The sequence below is a fragment of the Herpailurus yagouaroundi genome, unplaced genomic scaffold (genome assembly GCF_014898765.1).
Source record: "Herpailurus yagouaroundi ecotype Mexico unplaced genomic scaffold, PumYag 161, whole genome shotgun sequence".
In the NCBI taxonomy this organism is placed as follows: Eukaryota; Metazoa; Chordata; class Mammalia; order Carnivora; family Felidae; genus Herpailurus; species Herpailurus yagouaroundi.
Genome location: NW_024412402.1, coordinates 6,102,429 through 6,122,385, shown reverse-complemented (window position 1 = coordinate 6,122,385; position 19,957 = coordinate 6,102,429). Strand labels below are relative to the sequence as shown.

General features: G+C 40.7%; 1 protein-coding gene across 9 annotated transcripts in view; it reads left to right on the top strand.

Annotated features, from left to right (window-relative positions):
- TMPRSS5 (transmembrane serine protease 5) overlaps positions 1-19,332 on the top strand; it is a 92,574-nt gene extending 73,242 nt beyond the window's left edge. For all 9 annotated transcript variants that reach the window (XM_040483041.1, XM_040483049.1, XM_040483050.1 and 6 more), the window contains one exon: positions 18,945-19,332. Coding sequence is in view for 1 of the 9 variants with exons in the window: in XM_040483049.1 (XP_040338983.1) it covers positions 18,945-18,981 (37 nt within the window). In the remaining 8 variants the exon portion in view is untranslated. The remainder of the gene's footprint in view (positions 1-18,944) is intronic.
- The last annotated feature ends 625 nt before the right edge of the window (positions 19,333-19,957 follow it).

Genomic DNA, 19,957 nt, shown 5'->3' with positions numbered 1-19,957 from the left:
AAAGCCAGCCCAAGAGGGAGGTAGGGAAGGTAGTCATAGGATGACAGCTATTTAAAGCAATTGATCCCTGGAATCCACAGTGCTGGCCTTGTCCCTGGACTTGTTCTTGAGGGTATCACACTGGCTCTGTTTTGGCCCCAGGCCCCTGCAGGCAGTGGGATTACCGTGTGCTTGGTTTTGAACTAAACCGTCTAGTGTTTGAGCTTGATGTCTGCTGGAAAAAATACCGCACGCAGGTTTCTCTCTCTCTCTCTCTTTCTCTCTCTTTTGTTTTTTTCAAATCCATTATGGATTTTATTGTGGCATGATGTGATTTGAATGCACACGAACCAGTGCCTTTGAATGAAAAATATAAGCTATCGTAGTGAAGGCTGTTGATTTGCGCTCTGTCTCTGTCCTTTCGGTTTGGTGTGCACACTGTACGTATATATATATATTTTTAATCAAGCATGATTAAGTATTTATTTTTGGTTGGGAACCATCTGCCACCTCTAACAGGGAAGCCATAGAAACCCACAGAAAGTTCTTTCTCATCATACTCACTTTCTGGCTTGTAATGGGATGTGATGGGTAAATAACAACATTTGCAGGCTTTTGTGGGGCTTTTCTAAGAATACTGAAGTACTCTGTGTGCCTTCGTGAAACGATCAGAAGGTTACTTACTGGTGAGGAAGTAGGAGCTGGATTAAGGAGTTGAGAATTCTGCTCTGATTCCTTCAGAGGGGAGGGGAGAACTCAGGGGTGGACGTAAGCCTAGCCTTTCGAGGGTCCTTTCAGGGCAGGAGAACAGGACGAGCGGGCTTGGGGTGAGAGGAGAAGCTGAGATGTCCCTGAGCAGGACAGTGAGGCTGAATGGGGGTCTTGCAAGAGAGACGGTGGTTTCTGGGCTGAACAACTTCAACTCTGTGGTTCGAATGTAGAGACCTTCAAGATCAAACTGTCTGCCTTTGCCCCCTTCATACCGAGGAGAAAACGGGACTGGAGAGTGGAAGTGAGAAGCAGGAAGTCATGCAGCTATGTAGTGAAGGGCAACAGGAAGCTGACCGAAACTCTGCCTGGTTGTGAGAGGGGTGGATGAGGGGTGGTTTCAGGGAAGCCTCAAAGAGTAGCATGGGTTTGGGGGAGAACGGCCAGGCAGGCGGAGGGGAGTAAAGCTTTCAGGATGAGGAAGTGTGTTGCTTCCTGTCAATATCCGAGCTTCTTAAGTTCTGAGGTTCTCTAGAAACGATAAAGACGCCTTTCTGCTGGTGGTAACGTGGAAAGTTAAGGAACTTTGCAGGGAAGAATAAAATGACTTCTCAAGATGGACTCAAAGGGATACATTTAGAGCTAGGTTTGTACAGATGACAGAAGGGGCGTCTCTTATTTTCATAATGTATGTCAGGAGGCTTAGGCGGTCGAATGGTGCCCCCCTCCCACCAAATACATCCATGTTCTAATCCCTGGAACCTGTGAGTTTGACCTTAGTTGGAAAAATGGCCTTTGCGGGTATAATTAAGTTGCCCCTGCTTTTCCACTGGTCTTTTTCTCTCCAAGAAGTGCTCAGAGAGCTCCGAGTGTGGGAAGGTAAGTACCTGTTGATGGCTCCTCCAGGCCCCAGATCCCTTTTCAAAATGAATGTAAAAAGACTCTAATAAATTTAACTTTAAGGTTTCATTTTAACATGCCAAAATTTTGATTCTGACAGGGAGTGACTCACTGAATTCTTCAAAGTGTTTGAGCCGTTTTCCATATTCAGTGGGTCCAGATGCTGGATGGCTGTTTCAGTAAAACGAGCTGACATCCTAAGAGCAAAGGCCCATGGGTCCCTACCTTCCTTGTCGAAGCCCCCTTACAACGACCGCTGGGAAATGCAGTGATTTTGCAAAATGGAGCTTATTCAACATGCTGAGAAAGGGGATTATCATTCAACATGCTGAGAAAGGGGATTATCAGGTTGGCAGCATCTCAGTAGTAGCTGAAAAGGGGGAAGTTCCTGAGCTCTTGTGATAGGGTGGTTTTAGGGGAGAAGTTAGTAAGTGAGGTCCGGACAAAGATTGGTCAGAATTTGCAAACGGGTGAATGGTCGGTGGTCTTGTCTCTAGAACCTGAGTTCATATGGAATTACTGTTAAATCATTTTCATCATGGAGCCCATGGGTGTGTAGGAGCTGGCGGTTACATTATTTTGATCTTAGGTTGTATAGCAAAGCATGGTTTCATACAATTGATCTCTTTTGCAAATTCTAGTACAGTTTTGCTATTCATGGATTCAGTTTTATTTTTGCCCTCTGAAGACAGGAGAATATGATTTCTTCAGAGCTGCTACTTCTTTGATTCAGTCCAGGAGGAGATCCCTGATGGAGGCTAGAAGGGATACATGTTCCCAATGGAAGCTTCCCCATTTTCTGCCTCCTCAGGCTCTACCTGAGATCGTCTGAATCTTCTTGCTGAATTAGGGACCTCCAAGGACCTGGCTCCCACCACTCACCAGCCACTGCCATCACTCCCCTCTTCCAGGGCCACCACCTACCCTCTCTCACCATCACCCATCACTCCCCCCCCACCCCCACTCCCCTCCCACCTACATCACCATCTCACCATCACAACCAGAGCCACTTTTTAAGCAAACACTGGATTCCAGGACCTGGGCTGCATGGGGTTGGTAACCATCATTCTGTTCAATCGCCACTGCGGCTTTTATTATGGATTTGTGGTTCTTGAGCAGAAAGATATTGATGGATCCCAGCCTAGAAGTACTGAGATGGAAGCTCTTGGATGAGAGCTCAGGAATCTGTATTTTAAAAATATTCCATAGATGATTTTGGTGCATACACAGCATTCAAGAACCACAGTTGTAAACAATACTTTCCCTGGGCCGATGGACAGGGGATGAAGAGACGATTTCCCCTGTGATCCCAGGAATTGCTATATCTGAGATGAGTTTGGGAAGTAGTCTTACAGGTCAAGGAAAAAGAATGGCTTCTGTTTAGCCACCTATTGTTTATCTCATTTTATGGAGGAGGAAACTCAAGTCCAGAAAGGTTAAGTAAATTGCCTAAGCTCACACAGCTCTCAAGGGCTGAGCTAGGATTCAGAGGCCGATCTGCCTGATGCCTGGTGCTGGGCTCTTTCCTGAACACTTTCCAGTTGTCTTCAGGAAGCTTCTCTCAGCCTGGCCTAGGCACTCGTCTAACAGACAAGCCCCTCACGTTCCCGCTTCTCCACCAGTGGAAACGTAGCTTCCCAACCCAAAACGACATCTCTGCTGCCCTACCCTTTATGAACAAAGCATCTCACCATCGACACCTTCCTTCCTCTTCTGCGGCCCCTTGCAATACTCTGTCCTTCTGCCTGGAACCCAGGTTTGAGACTTTAATATTTTGTCTCCTTGTTTACCTCTCTCCAGCTATCACTTCCTGTCTATCTTTCTTCCAACATATTCCTTGCCTGTCTTTCTTTAATTCCACTGCTATTGTACTTGTCCTCATGCTGTCTGAAACCTTGTACATCTCTGAAAGTGGCCTTAGTGACACCTCTAGTTTCTTTTCCATGCCATCTACTGTAAGATCATAGAAAATATACATGTTGATCTCTGCCTCTGGTTCCTGATATAGAGCCCCCCAAGCCATGTAAATTCCTATGTGATAAGAGAAATAGGAACATCTTTTGCTGTAATGAGGTGGCTCTGGGAGGCTGCTGGATGACTCCTGATCCTAAAATGCATCCAGCCCAAATTGCTCATCCCAGGCCCTCGTGAAGGGGGCTCGACCGAGTCTGCACGTTTATTAAAAAATCACAAATGATAACAAACCTGTTTTTGTTTTAAAATTACTGTACAAACAGGGGCACCTGGGCGGCTCAGTTGGTTAAGCATCTGACTTCGGCTCGGGTCATGATCTAGTGGTTCGTGAGTTTGAGCCCTGCATCAGCCCCTGTGCTGGCAGCTTGGAGCCTGGAGCCTGCTTCAGATTCTGTAACTCCCTCTCTCTCTGACCCTCCCCCACTCGTGCTCTCTCTCTCCCCCTCTCAAAACTAAATAAACATTAAAAATTTTTTTAATTATTGTACAAACAGCTAAACAATTTTGACATCCACTTAATTTTACTCTTACTGAAACATTAACAGATTGCCTTCAACATAATGCCAGTGTTGATAAAAATCAAGTGAATTTGGACACAAACACTTGCTCTAATTTCATATAACATGAACATTTCTAATATTTATTTAGTTTCCTTTCTTAGAAATAGATTTCTTTCTACATAATTATGATTTTTGTAATGTTCAATATCCAACTCTCAAAAGTATCCTTTTATATGCGCTTTCTGCAATTTCAAAAATGGTTGCTTTTTACTTTATATTCCACTTGAGATAAGATTTCTAACTTAGCACAATCATCTCCAGTTAAGTATATAAAATAGGCCCATTAATTCTAGCAACAAATGTATAATCAGCTTTTAGGAAAAAAAGAATCTTTGGCTGTTTCAGGAAGCATATTACTACCCTCCCCCCAACCCTCGCAAATAATAACTTGTGTTACATTGACAATTCTGTAAATTTAGATGTGATTTTCATCTCCACTATAATTCAGAACTTTAATTTGCCAGTAGTGAAACTAGTTTATACACACAGTACGACTTTAAATATTATTTTCTGGCAAAAGGCCATTCTGTGTGTTAGAGTAACCCTGACTAATATATAAGCAATTACTTTTACTTACTCTTGTCTCAGATGTTCGGAAAAATCTCGCCTTTTTGGCTTCTTGGGCTGGATCCCAGATGGCGTGATAGGTTAGTAGCACTCTCTAGCCACCCTAAGTAACGCTAGCCATTATATCAACCCTCAAATATCAGTGGCCCATCAACATAAAATTTTATGTTGATGGGGTTGGGTTATGCTGTCGGATGTCTCCTTCCAAGTGGTGACTCAGGGGCCCGGCCAGTCTCCTTCTCTTTTGTGGTTCTGCCAGGCTCTCTGATGGAATTTGGTGTGGGATTTGCTGGGGGCCTGGAAGTGGCACACATCACTTTCTCCCACACCCTATTGACCAAAACTCCATCACGTGGCCAGTCTATGACAAGGGGTCTGGGAAATGGTGAGGCACACACAGATTTGGGTGAGGTCCACCAGCTTCTAAAATGGGGCTGCCACACACTATCAACAGTAGCTAAAGTATGGGAAGAACCCAAGTGTCCATCAACTGATGATAAAGAAGACGTGGTACATATATACAGTGGAATATTACTCAGCAATTAAAAAGAAAGAAACCTTGCCATTCTCTTATCGGAGAAAGACAAATATCACACAATTTCACTCATATGTGGAACTTAAGATACAAAACAGATGAACATAGGGGAAGGGAAGCAAAAATAAGATGAAAACAGGGAGACAAACCGTAAGAGACTGTTAAATACAGAGGTTGCTGGAGGGGTTATGGGTTGGGGGGTGGGCTAAATGGGTGATGGGCATTAAGGAGGACGCTTGTTGGGATGAGCACTGGGTGCTATATTTAAGTGATGAATCACTAAATTCTATTCCTGAAATCATTATCACACTATATGTTAACTAACTTGGATTTAAAATTTTAAAAATGTGAAAAAAATAAAAATGGGGCTGCTACATTCACCCTCATAGAATCTGGATGCCTTGGGAACTAGGGTGGGAAGGTTTCACTTTCTGAGTCTTCATTAGAATATAGAACTCCCTGGAGATTCAAATAGGAGTCAGGAACCCTGAATTGCCTCTCTGGTCTGCAGCCCATGGTCCCAGATGAGGTCTACCTATAGGTTTTTGCAAACTTAAAAACATTTTAATTTCCTAATGCAAAACTCATGAACAGGAAGAATGGGAAGAACCGTAGGGCAAACATTTATGCTAAGAGACTTGGATCAATTAATAAATTTACATTTAATTGTTTACAGTTGACTGAATCAGTTATGTCATTTTGAACTCTTCAGGTTTAAACGCACTGAAGCTGTTCTCCAACTTCAGTGTGCGTAAGACTCACCTGTGTACCTTGTCCAAGCGGATCCCAATTTAGTTGGGTTGAGATCCTGTGTTTTTAGTAAGCTTCTAGGTCGTGCCCATGGTGCTGGTCTGAGGGGAACCCTGAGCAGTGAGGCACCGAAGTAGCACATAAAACCGGGCATTATCCCAACTCACTTTTGTGTCATGTTCAATATTAGTCCGTATGTGTGTGCTAAAAGATACAACATAACCTAACATATAAAAATAAGTGCTCTGGAGTTAGTAAGACATAGGTGCGAATCCTGCCACTGTCATCTGTTGGCTTTGTGAACTTGAGTGAATGATTGAAGGCTCCAAGTCTTTGATTCCTCCTCTATGAAGAGCCGTGAACAATACCTGCATCCAGTGATGCGAGGTTTAAAGGGAAGTCTTGGGTGAGTCTCTGGCACAGAGTTGGCAGTGAATGAGAGGAGGTTATTACTCTCCCCTCCCTTTTGGTATCAGCGAAGCAATCATGTGGCTGGCTTGCAGAAGAATTTCTGGTCCTGGCCCCAGATTAAAAAATAAAAACCCATTACATTGCTGAGCCCGGTGTGGCCTGGTCCTTTCAGACTTAGGCAACTGACTCGACTTCTCCCAACACCAGAACCCAGGATTCTGTCTTGAGTTCTGGGACTGATTTCAGTTGAAGCATCCAGAACCTTTGTGCTTTGTCTCTTTCAATCTGGGAGTCACATTTATCTTTCATGCACTGTATTTGACTGACCTCTGTGTCTCTGGGCACAGTCACTGGAGTCCCCAGTCTCTGGGACCACATGAAATAAGCTTACTGCTTTGTTTGCAAGATTCCACATGCTAACCCTGTGGGTTTATAATCTACTTGTCCAACTTTTTAAAAAGTCATTTAAAAATTTTTATTTATTTCATTTTTTATTGAAATATTTTTTTAGTGTTTATTTTTGAGACAGAGACAGAGTGTGAGCAGGGGAGGGGCAGAGAGAGAGGGAGACACAGAATCTGAAGCAGGCTCCAGGCTCTGAGCTGTCAGCACAGAGCCTGACGTGGGGCTCCAGCCCACAACCACAAGACCATGACCTGAGCTGAAGTCGGACACTTAACCGATCGAGCTGTCCAGGTGCCCCTATTTATTTTTTTTTAGTTTACTTATTTATTTTTAGAGAGAGCATGAGCAGGGGAAGGGTAGAGAGAGGGGGAGAGAGAGAATCCCAAGTAGGCTACACTCTGTCAGCATAGAAGCCAATGCAGAGCTCGTTCTCATGAACTGTGAGATCGTGACCTGAGCTGAAATCAAGAGTCGGACACTTAACTAACTGAGCCACCCAGGTGCCCCTGTGATTTTCCACTTTTAATAATGAATACTATTACATATAACGCATTCCATTTACATTTACTATGGGAAATTTCAAACACGTACAAAAGTGCAAGAGTGTAACAAGTAGCCACGTCCTCATCATCCTGCTTTACCAACAATTTACTTACAGCCCGTCTCGTTTCATACCATCCCCACTCTTATCTCTCCATCCCTACGTTGTTTCCAGGCAAATCCTAGAGATCCTACCATGTTATTCATAAATATTCTGTCTGCATCTTTAAATGATGAGCGACCTATAAAAAACTGTAATACCATTACCTAAATTATGAATAATTCCTTAATATGACCAGGTATCCAGTTAGTGTTCAAATCAATCCTATTGTATCCTAATTTACTTATTTATTTTTATGGTTCTTTCAAATCAAGATCCAAATAAGGTCCATACCTCACAACTAGTTGATGTTTTTAAATCTCTCTTCACTGCTAGCTTTCTTCTTCCCGTTTTTCCCTTCTTTGCAATTTATCTGTTGCACTAACAGGGTGATTTGTTTGTGGAATTAGTTTCCTATTTTCATGATTTTGCTCATTGTGTGCTCATGGTATCATTTACCTTATCTCTTCCACCTGTATCTACTGAATTTAGTAGCTAAATATAAAGTTTCAGATTATATATATGTGTATACACACACACACACACACACACACACACACACACACACACACATATTTTAAAGTAGGTTCCACACCCATTGTGGGGCTTGAACTCATGACCCTGAGATCAAGAGTCCCATGATCTACTGACTGAGCCAGCCATGTGCCCCCAGTGTCGATATTTTAAGAAAAAATCCATCCTAGGCAATGTTGTATACTTTTATCGAGAGGCATATAACATTTGTTAGCTGTTGTCTTGTATTGTTAGTGCTTATTGTATTGGTGGGTATTGCTTCGATCTGTCCTACAAAATAGAAGCATAATTCAAGCCATATAAGTAATTTAAAATTTTCTAGTAGTTATATTTAGAAAAAGTAAAAAGAAACAGGTAATATTAATCTTAATAGTATATTATATTTAGTCTAATATGTTTCAAATATTATCATTTCAACATGAAATCAATAGAAACATTACTAATGGATTATTTTACATTCTTTTTTTATATGAAGTCTTTGAAATTCAGTGTGGATCTTACACTTAAAGCACATCTCAATTCGAACTTGCCGCATTTCAAGTGCTTGGTAGCCACATGTGGCTACTGGTTACCATACTGGACAGAACTACTATGGGCTGGATCCGTTCTCCACTGGAGGATGCATATTCATGATATTCTAATTCTAGCATGCTGCCTTCATTTTTTAGCTGCCAGACACCTGAAAAAGAAAGTTACTCTCATCAATTATTTGCTTTTCTTGAGATAGTTCACAAAAAAAGGGGCAAGATAGATCTTGATTTTTTTGTTGTTGTTATTTGCCAGTTTTCAGGTAATGGTTCCCTAGAATTCTCCAAAGATAACCATCCAATGAAGTTTTTAAAAAAATGTAACATTACAAACTCATGGATTTAAACATATTTGATGTGTTTAAATAATTGTATTTATTCTTACTGATGCTCAAAGTGTTCCATCTTTCACCCATAGGAGCCTCTTCAAGTTGGCTCCTGCATGTCCTAGACATGGCCCTGGTTGTCTTTGATAGGTCTCTGGTAAGATAAGATCTTCTAAGCTGCTATTGCAAATTTCCTGTCTAAGACCTAGAATCAGCCATTTCTCCTTAGAGCCCTGGTTCATTTTAGGGGGAAATGACTATAAAGGTCATAGTCTAGTGCTAGGATTTGCTCATTGCTCTAGGTTTAGCCATTGCTTTTGGTCTTTTCAATGGTCAAAGCTAAAAAATACATATTAAAAAATATCATTAGTTAATACTGATACTTCCAGTGCAAATTCAGGACTGCAGGGGTTTTAATCTTTTTAAGACTTCGTGTTTTTTTTAGAGCAGTTTTAGGTTCACAGCAAAATTGAGGGCAAGGTGTAGAGATTTCCCATATACCACTTACCCCATACATGCATAGCCTCCCCCATTATCAATATCCCTGACCAGAGAGTCACTTTGTTATAGTTGATTAACCTACAGTGATATATCAAAATTGGTGTTGTACCTTCTGTGGATTTGGACAAATGTATAATGACATATATCCATTATTCTAGTATCATGTGGAGCATTTTCACTGCCCTGAAAAGTCTTCTGTACTCTGTCCCTGTCCCAACTTCTGGGTACCAGTGATTTTTTTTTTAAACATATCCATAGTTTTGTCTTTTCCAGAACGTCATATAGTTGGAATCACACAGTATGTAACCTTGAGAATGGAGACTCCATCTGATTTTTGAACTTCTTTTCTAGACTTCCTGCCTTTCCCTACACTGTTGCCAGTTTCTGGACTAAGAAACAAGAGCCAGCTTTCTGGTATAGAGCTAATGTCTCTGTTTATTCCTGCTACTCTAATTTTACTGTGAGGATCCTGGCTTTGGAAGCATCTTGCTTTGGCCCCTGGCCATTATCTGCTGAGGTCACCTGAGAGGCCAGTGCTGTCATCACGGCCACCAGTCTATAAGGGTCTATCCTGGGGCTCGTCCAAGCCCCAGCTCCAGGAGGCAAACTGCAGATGGTTCTTCTATTTTTAGATCCTGGGATGTTGCCCATGAATGAGCCAGTGACCTGGAAGAGCCAATTCTCCCTCCAGTCTATGTTTCTGACTCCCTCATTTCCCTTATTGTTTTACTAGAATTTCCTTCTGTCTGTGGGACTGGGATGAAATGACCCAGAGTTAACTGAGCTGCACCTTAGTGCGGGGACACACACCTTAAAATCCCAGGCACCTGCCAAGACTGTTCCTACCAAGACTGGTTTTAAGTATAACAGATCACACTTCTTGTTACATCAGGGATCCACAATTTTTGATCATGTTTTCCTTTGAGCACACACTCCAGTTTTTGCTTATGTTTTTATTCATAAGTTCTCTACCTGTACATTTGTACTAATGTATATGTTATAAAGCCTATGGGAAATTTATAGGCTGAGAAAGTTGTGAAGAATGAGAAGGTCTCATATTCTTTTTTCATACTTCATAGATCTTCTGGCATATCCCATGGTGGAAATCACTGCTGCATGGGGAAAGTCACCACATAGTGGAATGAGGAAATGTTCTAGGGAGACTTTGTTTTGAGCTGTAATGCCAGCTATTGTTGGCATTATGAGGAATAATGGAAACGTTTTTGCTGGCCAAAGTATTTTCTCTTCCCCAATAGATAGCAATATCTTAAAACCCTCTATTAGAGAAGTGATAACCTTTGGGTTAAGCATTGCCTTCTCTCTGAGGGCTCTTAAAACACAAATCCTCATGAGAGAAGTTGGCAGAAGGAGCATTTTACATCTCCAGGTCTTTGGGTTGGTGCCTAAATCCTTGCTTTCCTCAGAGTCCTGGATGCCAGACATTGTGCCTGGCACATAGGAAGAGCTCAAGAAGTATTTGTTGTGTGAGTGAATGAGTGAGGAAAGGGCACAGCAAGGAAAGACCAAAAAGGGCAAGAAGGAAAAAGGGTACTGGGAGATAGAGCACAGTTGAGTTTCCTCCTCTTCCTAATTTTGCTCCGGCTGGAGCCGTCATTCAGCACAGAGTGGTTCCTCTCAGTACAGGGCTTCTCTCTCCCCAAGATTCTGTTTATCAGGGTGGCAGGGGAGCCTGGGTCCCTTCAGGTTTGAGAATGGACCCTCCACCATACAGACATCTGGAAAGAGGTCCCTTCTGCCTTTCCAATAAGCTTAGCAAAGTCTCTGTTCCATTTCTTACCACTTCAGTCTGTTCTGAGAGCATCTGTCTGTCTACAGACTCAGGGGGTATGTGTGGAACCAAAGAGGGATCTGCCCACTTTGGTATCTCGAGGACATTTCTTTTGGGTAAAAGAAGGAGGCTTCTTTCTCCAGAGAAGAGATGCATGGTGAAATGACTTCTACTCATCTAGTTAGCCTTTTGTTTGTTTCTTTTTTAACTCCTTCCCCCCAAACCAGAAGAGGCTTTTGACAGATTGGATTAAGATGATAGAGGGGAGCCTGGGTGGCTCAGTCGGTTAAGCGTCTGACTTCAACTCAGGTCATGAGCTCAGGGTCCGTGAGTTTGAGCCCCGGGTTGGACTCTGTGCTGACAGCTCTGAAGCAGGAGCCTGCTCCAGATTCTGTGTCTCCGTCTCTTTCTGCCCCTCCCTGCTCATGCTCATGCTCTGTCTCTCTCTCTCAAAAATAAACATTTTAAAAAATTTAAAAAATGACAGACTGAGCCAGAGTATCTTTTCCCTTTGTTCTCTAGAGTTTCAGTGCACACCTAGTTTCAAAGGTGCATGTGATGTGTAAGTATAGGTATACATCAGTGCGTCTCCAGAAACAGCACAATTTTTGAACTTCGATAAATTTATAGATCTACTTGGCAAAAATGGACGTATTTGCCATATCGAACTTCCACATTCAGGAAAATGGTATGGTCTTCTTTAACATCTTCCAGCCATGTTGTACACTTATCATCATGTAGACCAGCTGAATTTTTATTTGTCTAATCCTAGGGATTTTATATTTTCTTTTACTGTTGTGTATTGGCTATTTTTTCTGCTGTATTTTTTATGGTACTAAAATATACATAATGTAAAATTTACCATTTTAACAATTTTTAAGTGTACAATTCGGTGGCATGAAGTCCATTCGTAAGGCTGTGTAATCATCACCACTGTCCATTTCCAGAAACTTTTCATCATCCCAAACAGGCACTGTGTATCCGTTAAACAGTAATTCCCCAACCCCTCCTCCCCCTCACCCCTGATAACCTCTAGTCTACTTTCTCTCTCTCTCTGTTTGCCTATTTCAGGAACCTCCTATGAGTGGAATCGTACAGTATTTGTCATTTTGTGACTGACTTATTTCATTTAAGCATAATGCCTTCAGGATTCATCCATGCTGTAGCATGTTTCAGGATTTCCTTCCATTTTATGGCTGAGCAATATTCCATTGTATGTATGTATCATATTTATTTAGTCATATGTGATATATGTTTGGGTTGTTTCTACCTTTTTTTTTTTTAAAAAAGCTTATTTATTTATTTTCAGATAGAAAGAGAACATAAGCAGAGGAGGGGCAGAGGGAGAGGAAGAGAGGGAGAATCCCAAGCAGGCTCTACACTGTCAGTAAAGATCCCAATGCAGGGCTCGAACCCGCGAACTGTGAGATCATGACTTGAGCCAAAATCAAGAGTCAGACACTCGACTGACTGAACTACCCAGGAACATGTGATTGTTTCTACCTCTTGACTGTTGTGAATAATTCTGCAGTAAACATGGGTGTACAAGTATCTGTTTGCTCAGTTCTCTTGGGTAAATACCTAGAAGTGGAATGGTTGGATCAGATGGTAATACTATATTTTACTTTTTTGAAGAAGTGCCAAAACGTTTTCCACAGTGGCTGCACCATTTTACATTTCCAACAGCAATGCATCAGGGCTCCAGTCCTCCACATTCCTGCCAACACACCTTGTTTTCTGGTGTTTCTATGATAGACATCCTAGTAGGTGACAAGTGACATCTCTTTGTGGTTTCGTTTGCTCTTCCCTAATGACCAGTGGTTTGGAGTACTGTATTTTTAAGTTGATTTTTGCTAGTTTACATCCTTATTTTTCCAAATAAATTGTAGAAGTATTTGTCAAGTTCCTCCAAAAATTTAGCTTACGTTCTAATTGGATTGCATTGATTTTATAGATTAATTTGGGGAAAAAAGAGCTCTCCATTTAGTTGTCTTCTTTATATCTTTTAAAAAAGCTTTAAACACTAATAGTATTTTAAATTTATGCCTTTAGAAGAATGTGCATTCTTTATTAGCTTATTTCCTGATTATGTTATCGATTTTGTCACTGTTGTGAATCATGTCTTTTTTTGTTTCTATTTCTAGATAGTTATTATAAATCCGTAGAAATGCTTCTGATCTTTGGAGACTGTTTTTGTATCCAGCCTCCTTGCTGAATTTTACAGTTTGGCATTCCTCATAGATGAGCATATAATTTGCAAATGATAGCAGTTTCATCACTTCCCATTGGGTTCTTACAACTTCTTTTTTTTTAATTAAAAAAATTTTTCATGTTTATTTATTTTTGAGAGAGGGAGAGAGGCAGAGAGGGAGGGAGACACAGAATCCGAAGCAGGCTCCAGTCTTTGAGCTGTCAGCACACAGCCTGATGCAGCTCTCGAACTCACAAACTGTGAGATCATGACCTGAGCCAAAGTCAGACACTTAACCGACCGAGTCACTCAGGCATCCCTGAATTCTTACAACTTCTTGTTGTTGTGCTGTTGTTATTAGTATGACAAGTCTTGGCCAGGATACCCAGAAGTGGTGATAATGAACACCATGTCTAATCTAATCTTCTCTATTCAGTATGATATGTGCTGTGTATGTGAGGCATAAGTCCTTTATTAAGTTAAGGGAATTCCCTTTTATTTATTCTGAGGGTTTCTATCATAAGTATATGTGGAATTCTGATCAAATTAAAAAAATATTTTGAAATCATTTAGTGTTTTTCCTTTAGTCTAGGATATGGATCATATCCAGTGATTTCTGGTGTCAAATGATCTTTACATTACTGGGATAAACCTAATTTAATTATGACCTATTACTTTTTTATATTTTGTTGACTTTGGTTGGCTTATATTTTATTTAAGATCTGGGGGATCTGTAAGTGAAAAAGCCATTCTCTTATTTCTTCCTTTTTTATTAGGGTTTGGAATTAATCTAATACTAGTCTAATAGAACGAGCTGGGTAGCTTTTTCTTTTTCTCTACTTTCTGAAGCAAATTGTTCCAGATGTTTTTTGAGCTCTCATCTGTAAAACCAACTGCCTGAGGCCATGTTTCCCCCTTGTGATAGGGGTATGTATCCCTTTTTTGTTGTTATTAATCATTTCAGTTTCTTTTCTTTTTTTTTTTTTATTTTTTTTCAACGTTTTTTATTTATTTTTGGGACAGAGAGAGACAGAGCATGAACAGGGGAGGGGCAGAGAGAGAGGGAGACAGAGAATCGGAAACAGGCTCCAGGCTCCGAGCCATCAGCCCAGAGCCTGATGCGGGGCTCGAACTCACGGACCGCGAGATCGTGACCTGGCTGAAGTCGGACGCTTAACCGACTGCGCCACCCAGGCGCCCCTCTTTCTTTTTCTTTTCTTTTCTTTTTTTTTTTAATGTTTATTCAGTTTTGAGAAACAGAGAGCAAGCAGGGGTGGGGCAGAGAGAGAGAGGGAGACACACAATCCGAAGCAGGCCCCAGGCTCTGAGCTTTCAGCACAGAGCCTGACACGGGGCTCGAACTCATAAGCTGTGAGATCATGACCTGAGCCGAAGACACCTAACTGACTGAGCCACCCAGGCACCCCAGTCATTTCAATTTCTTTATTGGTTGCCAATTTGTTCAAATTTCCTAATTTTTCTTGGGTCAGTTTTATATTTTATACTTTTTCTATACATTTTAAATATTTTAATGTTTTAAATATATTTTAATCTTTGCTTTTATTTTACTAGCGAATAGCTATCCGTAATGCTCTTTTATATGATTATTTTGATCTCTTTGGTGTCTATAAGTATTTTCCCTTTTTTGATTCTGAATTTTGTATATCTGCATCTTTTTTCACGTTTATCAGTTCTTGATGGAGGTTAGTACATCTTAGCAATCTTTCCAAAAGTCCAGATTCTGGCTTGGTTTTTACTTACTTTGTAGTTGCTGCTGCTTTGGTCCAGTTGTTTATCGAATGCTGCCCTTACTTTTTCTCTTTCTTCTTCTTCTTTTTTTTAATATTTGTTCTATTGTTCATTCCCTAAATTCTTGAGTTAAAACCTTAGCTCCTCAGGGGCGCCTGGGTGGCGCAGTCGGTTAAGCGTCCGACTTCAGCCAGGTCACGATCTCGCGGTCTCGCGGTCCGTGAGTTCGAGCCCCGCGTCGGGCTCTGGGCTGATGGCTCAGAGCCTGGAGCCTGTTTCCGATTCTGTGTCTCCCTCTCTCTCTGCCCCTCCCCCGTTCATGCTCTCTCTCTGTCCCAAAAATAAATAAACGTTGAAAAAAAAAATTAAAAAAAAAAAACAACCTTAGCTCCTTAGAGCGCTGGGTGTCATATGTAAGTGATTAATAACTAAATTTTACTCCTGAAACCAATACTACACCATATGTTAATTAATCTTGGAAGGAAAAAAGCCTACAACCTTAGCTCATTTTTAATTGTTATCTTTTTCTGATAAATACGTTCAGAGCCATAAATTTTATTCTTCAGGCTGTTTTAGCTGTCTCTTAAATTCTGTCATGTACTTTTCCCATTATCATTCATTTCCAAGTATTTTATAATTTCCTCTATATTTTCTTATTAACCCAAGGGTTATTGAGTATCATGCCATTTACTCTCCAGATGTAAAGGCCTTAAAGGTATTAAAGTGATAGCTTATCACTTTAATCCATTGTGCTCAGATAATAATGTGTATAATGTTGATTTTTGGTACCTGTGTTGAGTCTCTCTTTCTGATCTACTAAATGGTAAATTGTTTAAATGTTCAGTGTGTGCTCAAAAAAAAAATGTGTTTTTCCCACTTGTTAGTCAGTTTTTTTAAGTTATTCTCCCTTCCCATATAATTATTATTTCAAGTGTGTGAATCATGTCATTTGAATATCCTCTGTCATCCCTTATTATTTGTCTGCTCATTTTCTTAGTTTCTTAGATGGTTGTACAAAAGTTTCTAATACAGGGGTGCCTGGGTGACTCAGTAGGTTGGGCACCTGACTTTGACTCAGGTCATGATCTCACAGTTTGTGAGTTCGAGCTGTGCACTGGGCTGGACACTGTCAGCATGGAGCCTGCTTGGGATCCTCTGTAGCTCTCTCTGCCCCTCCCCCACTGACGATCTCTGTCTTTCTCAAAAATAAATAAACATTTTTAAAAGTTTCTGAAATAATTTCTATGTTTCTGTAGTTACGCTATTGCGTCTTACATCTTGAAGCTATTCTTTAAAGGCATGTATGTTCAAAATTGTTACAGCTTTCTGATTTTGTTTTCCTTAAAAAACATCCCTCTATGATTTATTTTTGCTTTGAATTCAGTTTTATTTGACACTCAATTCACTCTCCTGCTTTATTTGGCTCAAAATTACTGCATATCCCCTTTCCATCCTTTTATTTGTAGCTTTCCTGTCACCTTGTGTTTTATGAATATTCCTTTGAGAAAACATTGCCGATTATTATTTTTCAAAAGAGAAAAACCTTCCAGTCTGTGAATCTCTGTCTTCTGATTGGCGAGTTTCATCCATTACAAATTGTATTCGTTTCCTAGGGTTGCCATTTACAAAGTACCACAAACTGGGTTCTTAAAACAACAGAAACCCGGGTGCGAGGGTGGCTCAGTCAGTTAAGCCTCGACTCTTGGTTTTGGCTCAGGTCATGATCTCCTGGTTTCCTGAGGTCAAGTCCCGCACCGGGCTCTGCTCTGAGGCTGTGGAGACTGCTTGGGATTCTCTGTCTCCCTCTCTCTCTCTGTCCCTCCCCAACTCACACTCTCACTGTCTCTCTCAAAATAAATAAATAAACTTAAAAAAAAACAACCACTTTATAAAAAGAAATGTACTGTTTTGTGGTTCTGGTGGCCAGAGGCCTGGAATCAAGGTGTCAGGAGAGCCATGCTCCCTCTGAAAACTGCAGGAGAATCCTTTTCCATCTCTTCCTAGGCATTTCTTGGCTTGCTGCTGGATAATTCCAATCTCTGCCTTTGTTGTCACATGGCCTTCTCCCTGCGTCTCTGTCTTCTTGTGGCCATCTTTTTCTTAGGACACCAGTTATATTGAGTTAGGGTCCCACCCTGCTCCAGTATGACCTCATCTTAATTTGGCTGATTACGTCTGAGACAACCCTATTTCCAAATAAGGTTACATTCTGAGGTACTGGGGTTTAAAAGTCCAATGTGTCTTTTTTGTGGGGACACAATTCAATCCAGAACACAAATTATGTAGTTGATTTTATATTAGTGTTTATTTCACTCCTCTTATTTCTAATTTATACTTACTGTATTTTACTTTTCTTTGCTTTTTTTCCCTTTCATGTCTTTCCTCAGATACAGTTTTCTTCTGCCTGTTCGAAAACCTTGACTTCTATTTTTACTCATTTTGATGGTTATATTAAGCTTATTAAAAATCATATATGTGTTTATTTTTTCTCATAGGTTCTCTATCAGTGTTTATATGTTTCTCTATAACAAAATAAGTATATGCTCACTTTGCACTTGGCTCCCTTTGCAAAGAACTATTTTTCATCCACTGCTCATTTGTTGTGTTAGTGTTGCCCAGAGTTTATTTCCGGGTGGTTATGAATACTTTTGATATTCTCTCTTTCTCCCTCAGTCTCACTCTTTTTCTCTCTCCATCTCTTTATTTTTAGCTCTAGCTCTCCTTCTCCCTCTACTTTTTAATACAGCATTAACTTTTTTAAGTTATTTATTGATTCTCATTTCATTTTTATCTCATAGTAGTGTTATGGATTCATTTCTTTTCCAATTAGAACACATTTGCTAAGAGAGAATTTTGTTTGAAAGAGACTTTCATGTATTAGCTTCTTTGGGCCTTTTATGCCCGAGATTATTTTTATGGCATATTTAAATCTTTGTTTTTGTTCAAGGTAGATCCTTGGTTTGAAGTTCATTAACACTTTGAAAAGAATACATGTCTGTCTTTTGGCCTGTGTTTTAACTATTGAACAGAAATTGGATGTCTATCAGATTCTCATTCCTTCATGAAGGACCATCTCCTTTTCTTTGGCAGCCTTTAGAGTTTTGCCTTTGTCTCCATGTTTTTAAATGTTCTTGTAATGTGTCTAGGCATGAGTTTTCTCATGTCTTTCTGATTAGACACCCCATGAGCCCATGTAGCTTTTCATCTTTTTTTTTAATCTTGGAAAATGCTTAGCTATTTTTTTCTTTGACACATTCCTTTTTAAAATTTCTTTCTTTCTTTTCTTCAAGACTTCCTAGTATACAGGTGATAACACCTACATTTTATTAGCTTATTTTTCTATTTATTAGCTTCTAATTCTATATATTTCTTTTTTTTAATTATTTTTAATGTTTATTCTTGACAGAGAGAGAACCAGAGCATGAGTAGGGGAGAGGCAGAGAGAGAGAGGGAGACACAGAATCCGAAGCAGGCTCCAGGCTCCAAGCTGTCAGCACAGAGCCCAACGCAGGGCTTGAACCCATGGACCGCGAGATCATGACCTGAGCCGAAGTCGGCTTAACCGAATCAGCCACCCAGGCGCCCCTCTGTTATATCTTTTTTATTCCCGGTGTCATTCTGGAGAAGACATCAACCTGATCACCTTGCTCACTTGTCTATGTTCCAGTGGAATCCATTTTTATTATTTACATCATCTATTGAATGCTTTGTTTCAATGATTAAATTTTTTGTATCTGGTGTTTCTATTTGATTCTTTTTAATAACTGCTTTGTTTTGCTTCATCTTACCATTGCCTTCTCTTATTTATTATACCTATTTTGCATTATTGATCAGTTTGTGCCATTGGTTCTAATTTATCCTGTGTTGATTGTGCAGTTTGTTGTCTTTCTTTTTACAGTGATGCTTCTCAGGTGGCTGGTGGATTTTGCCCGTGAGTTCATTTTCCCCTGGGATGTCAGAATCTTGGCTTGAACTGTGACAGGGGAGGAGACCTAGACCCACACCTCACTGTGAGCTGCTCCATTCTGAGTGAAGAAGGGAGCCGGACAACGAGAGGCGCACACAGCCTGGGCTTGCTCTCCCCACATTTGCCTCTAGACATAGCAATCCTGCCTGAGTTTCTAGCTGGCCTGTCCTATGGTTTTGGGACTTGAGACTACAACATCACCTCTTAGCTGAATTTCCACCCTGCCAGCTTTTGGCTGCTCCACAGAGTTTGGACTCACCCGCCCCCATAATTGCTTGAGCCAATTTACAAAAAATAAATCAATCTCTCTCTCTCTCTCTTTCTCCATTTCATTGTATAAAATATAATGTTATACATGTATATATTTGGTTCTGTTTCCCTGGAGAACCCTGACTGATACTGTGATCTTATTTGGAAATAGAGTTTTGCAGATGTAACCAAGTTAAGACAAAGTCATTAATGTGCGCCCTAATCCAATATGCTTGGTGTCCTTATAAAAAGAGGAAACTGCCACAGCCTGTGAAGACAGAGACACACAGGGAGATGTCACACACAGTGACGGTGGAAGCAGAGAGTAGAGATATGGGGCTGCCGGCCAAGGACACCAAGGTGGCCATTCACCAACATAAGCTGGAAGAGGCAAGGAAGGATTCCACCCAGAGTCTCAGAGGGAGCTTGGCCTTGCTGACACCTTCATTTCGGACTTCCGTCTTCCAGAACTGTGAGAGAATGCATACTGGTTCTTTTAAGCCACCCAGTTTGTGGTACTCATCCCAGCGTCCTAAGGAAATGACCACCTCCACACATAAACATTCATTCCAGAGGAATTAAACAGATAACCCATACACTTATTTTAACGACAGAGACTAATATCTAAAATGTAGATTACTGTCTAGATGCAGGCTAACTGGCTCACTTGGCAGATATCATCACTGTCTCTGTGT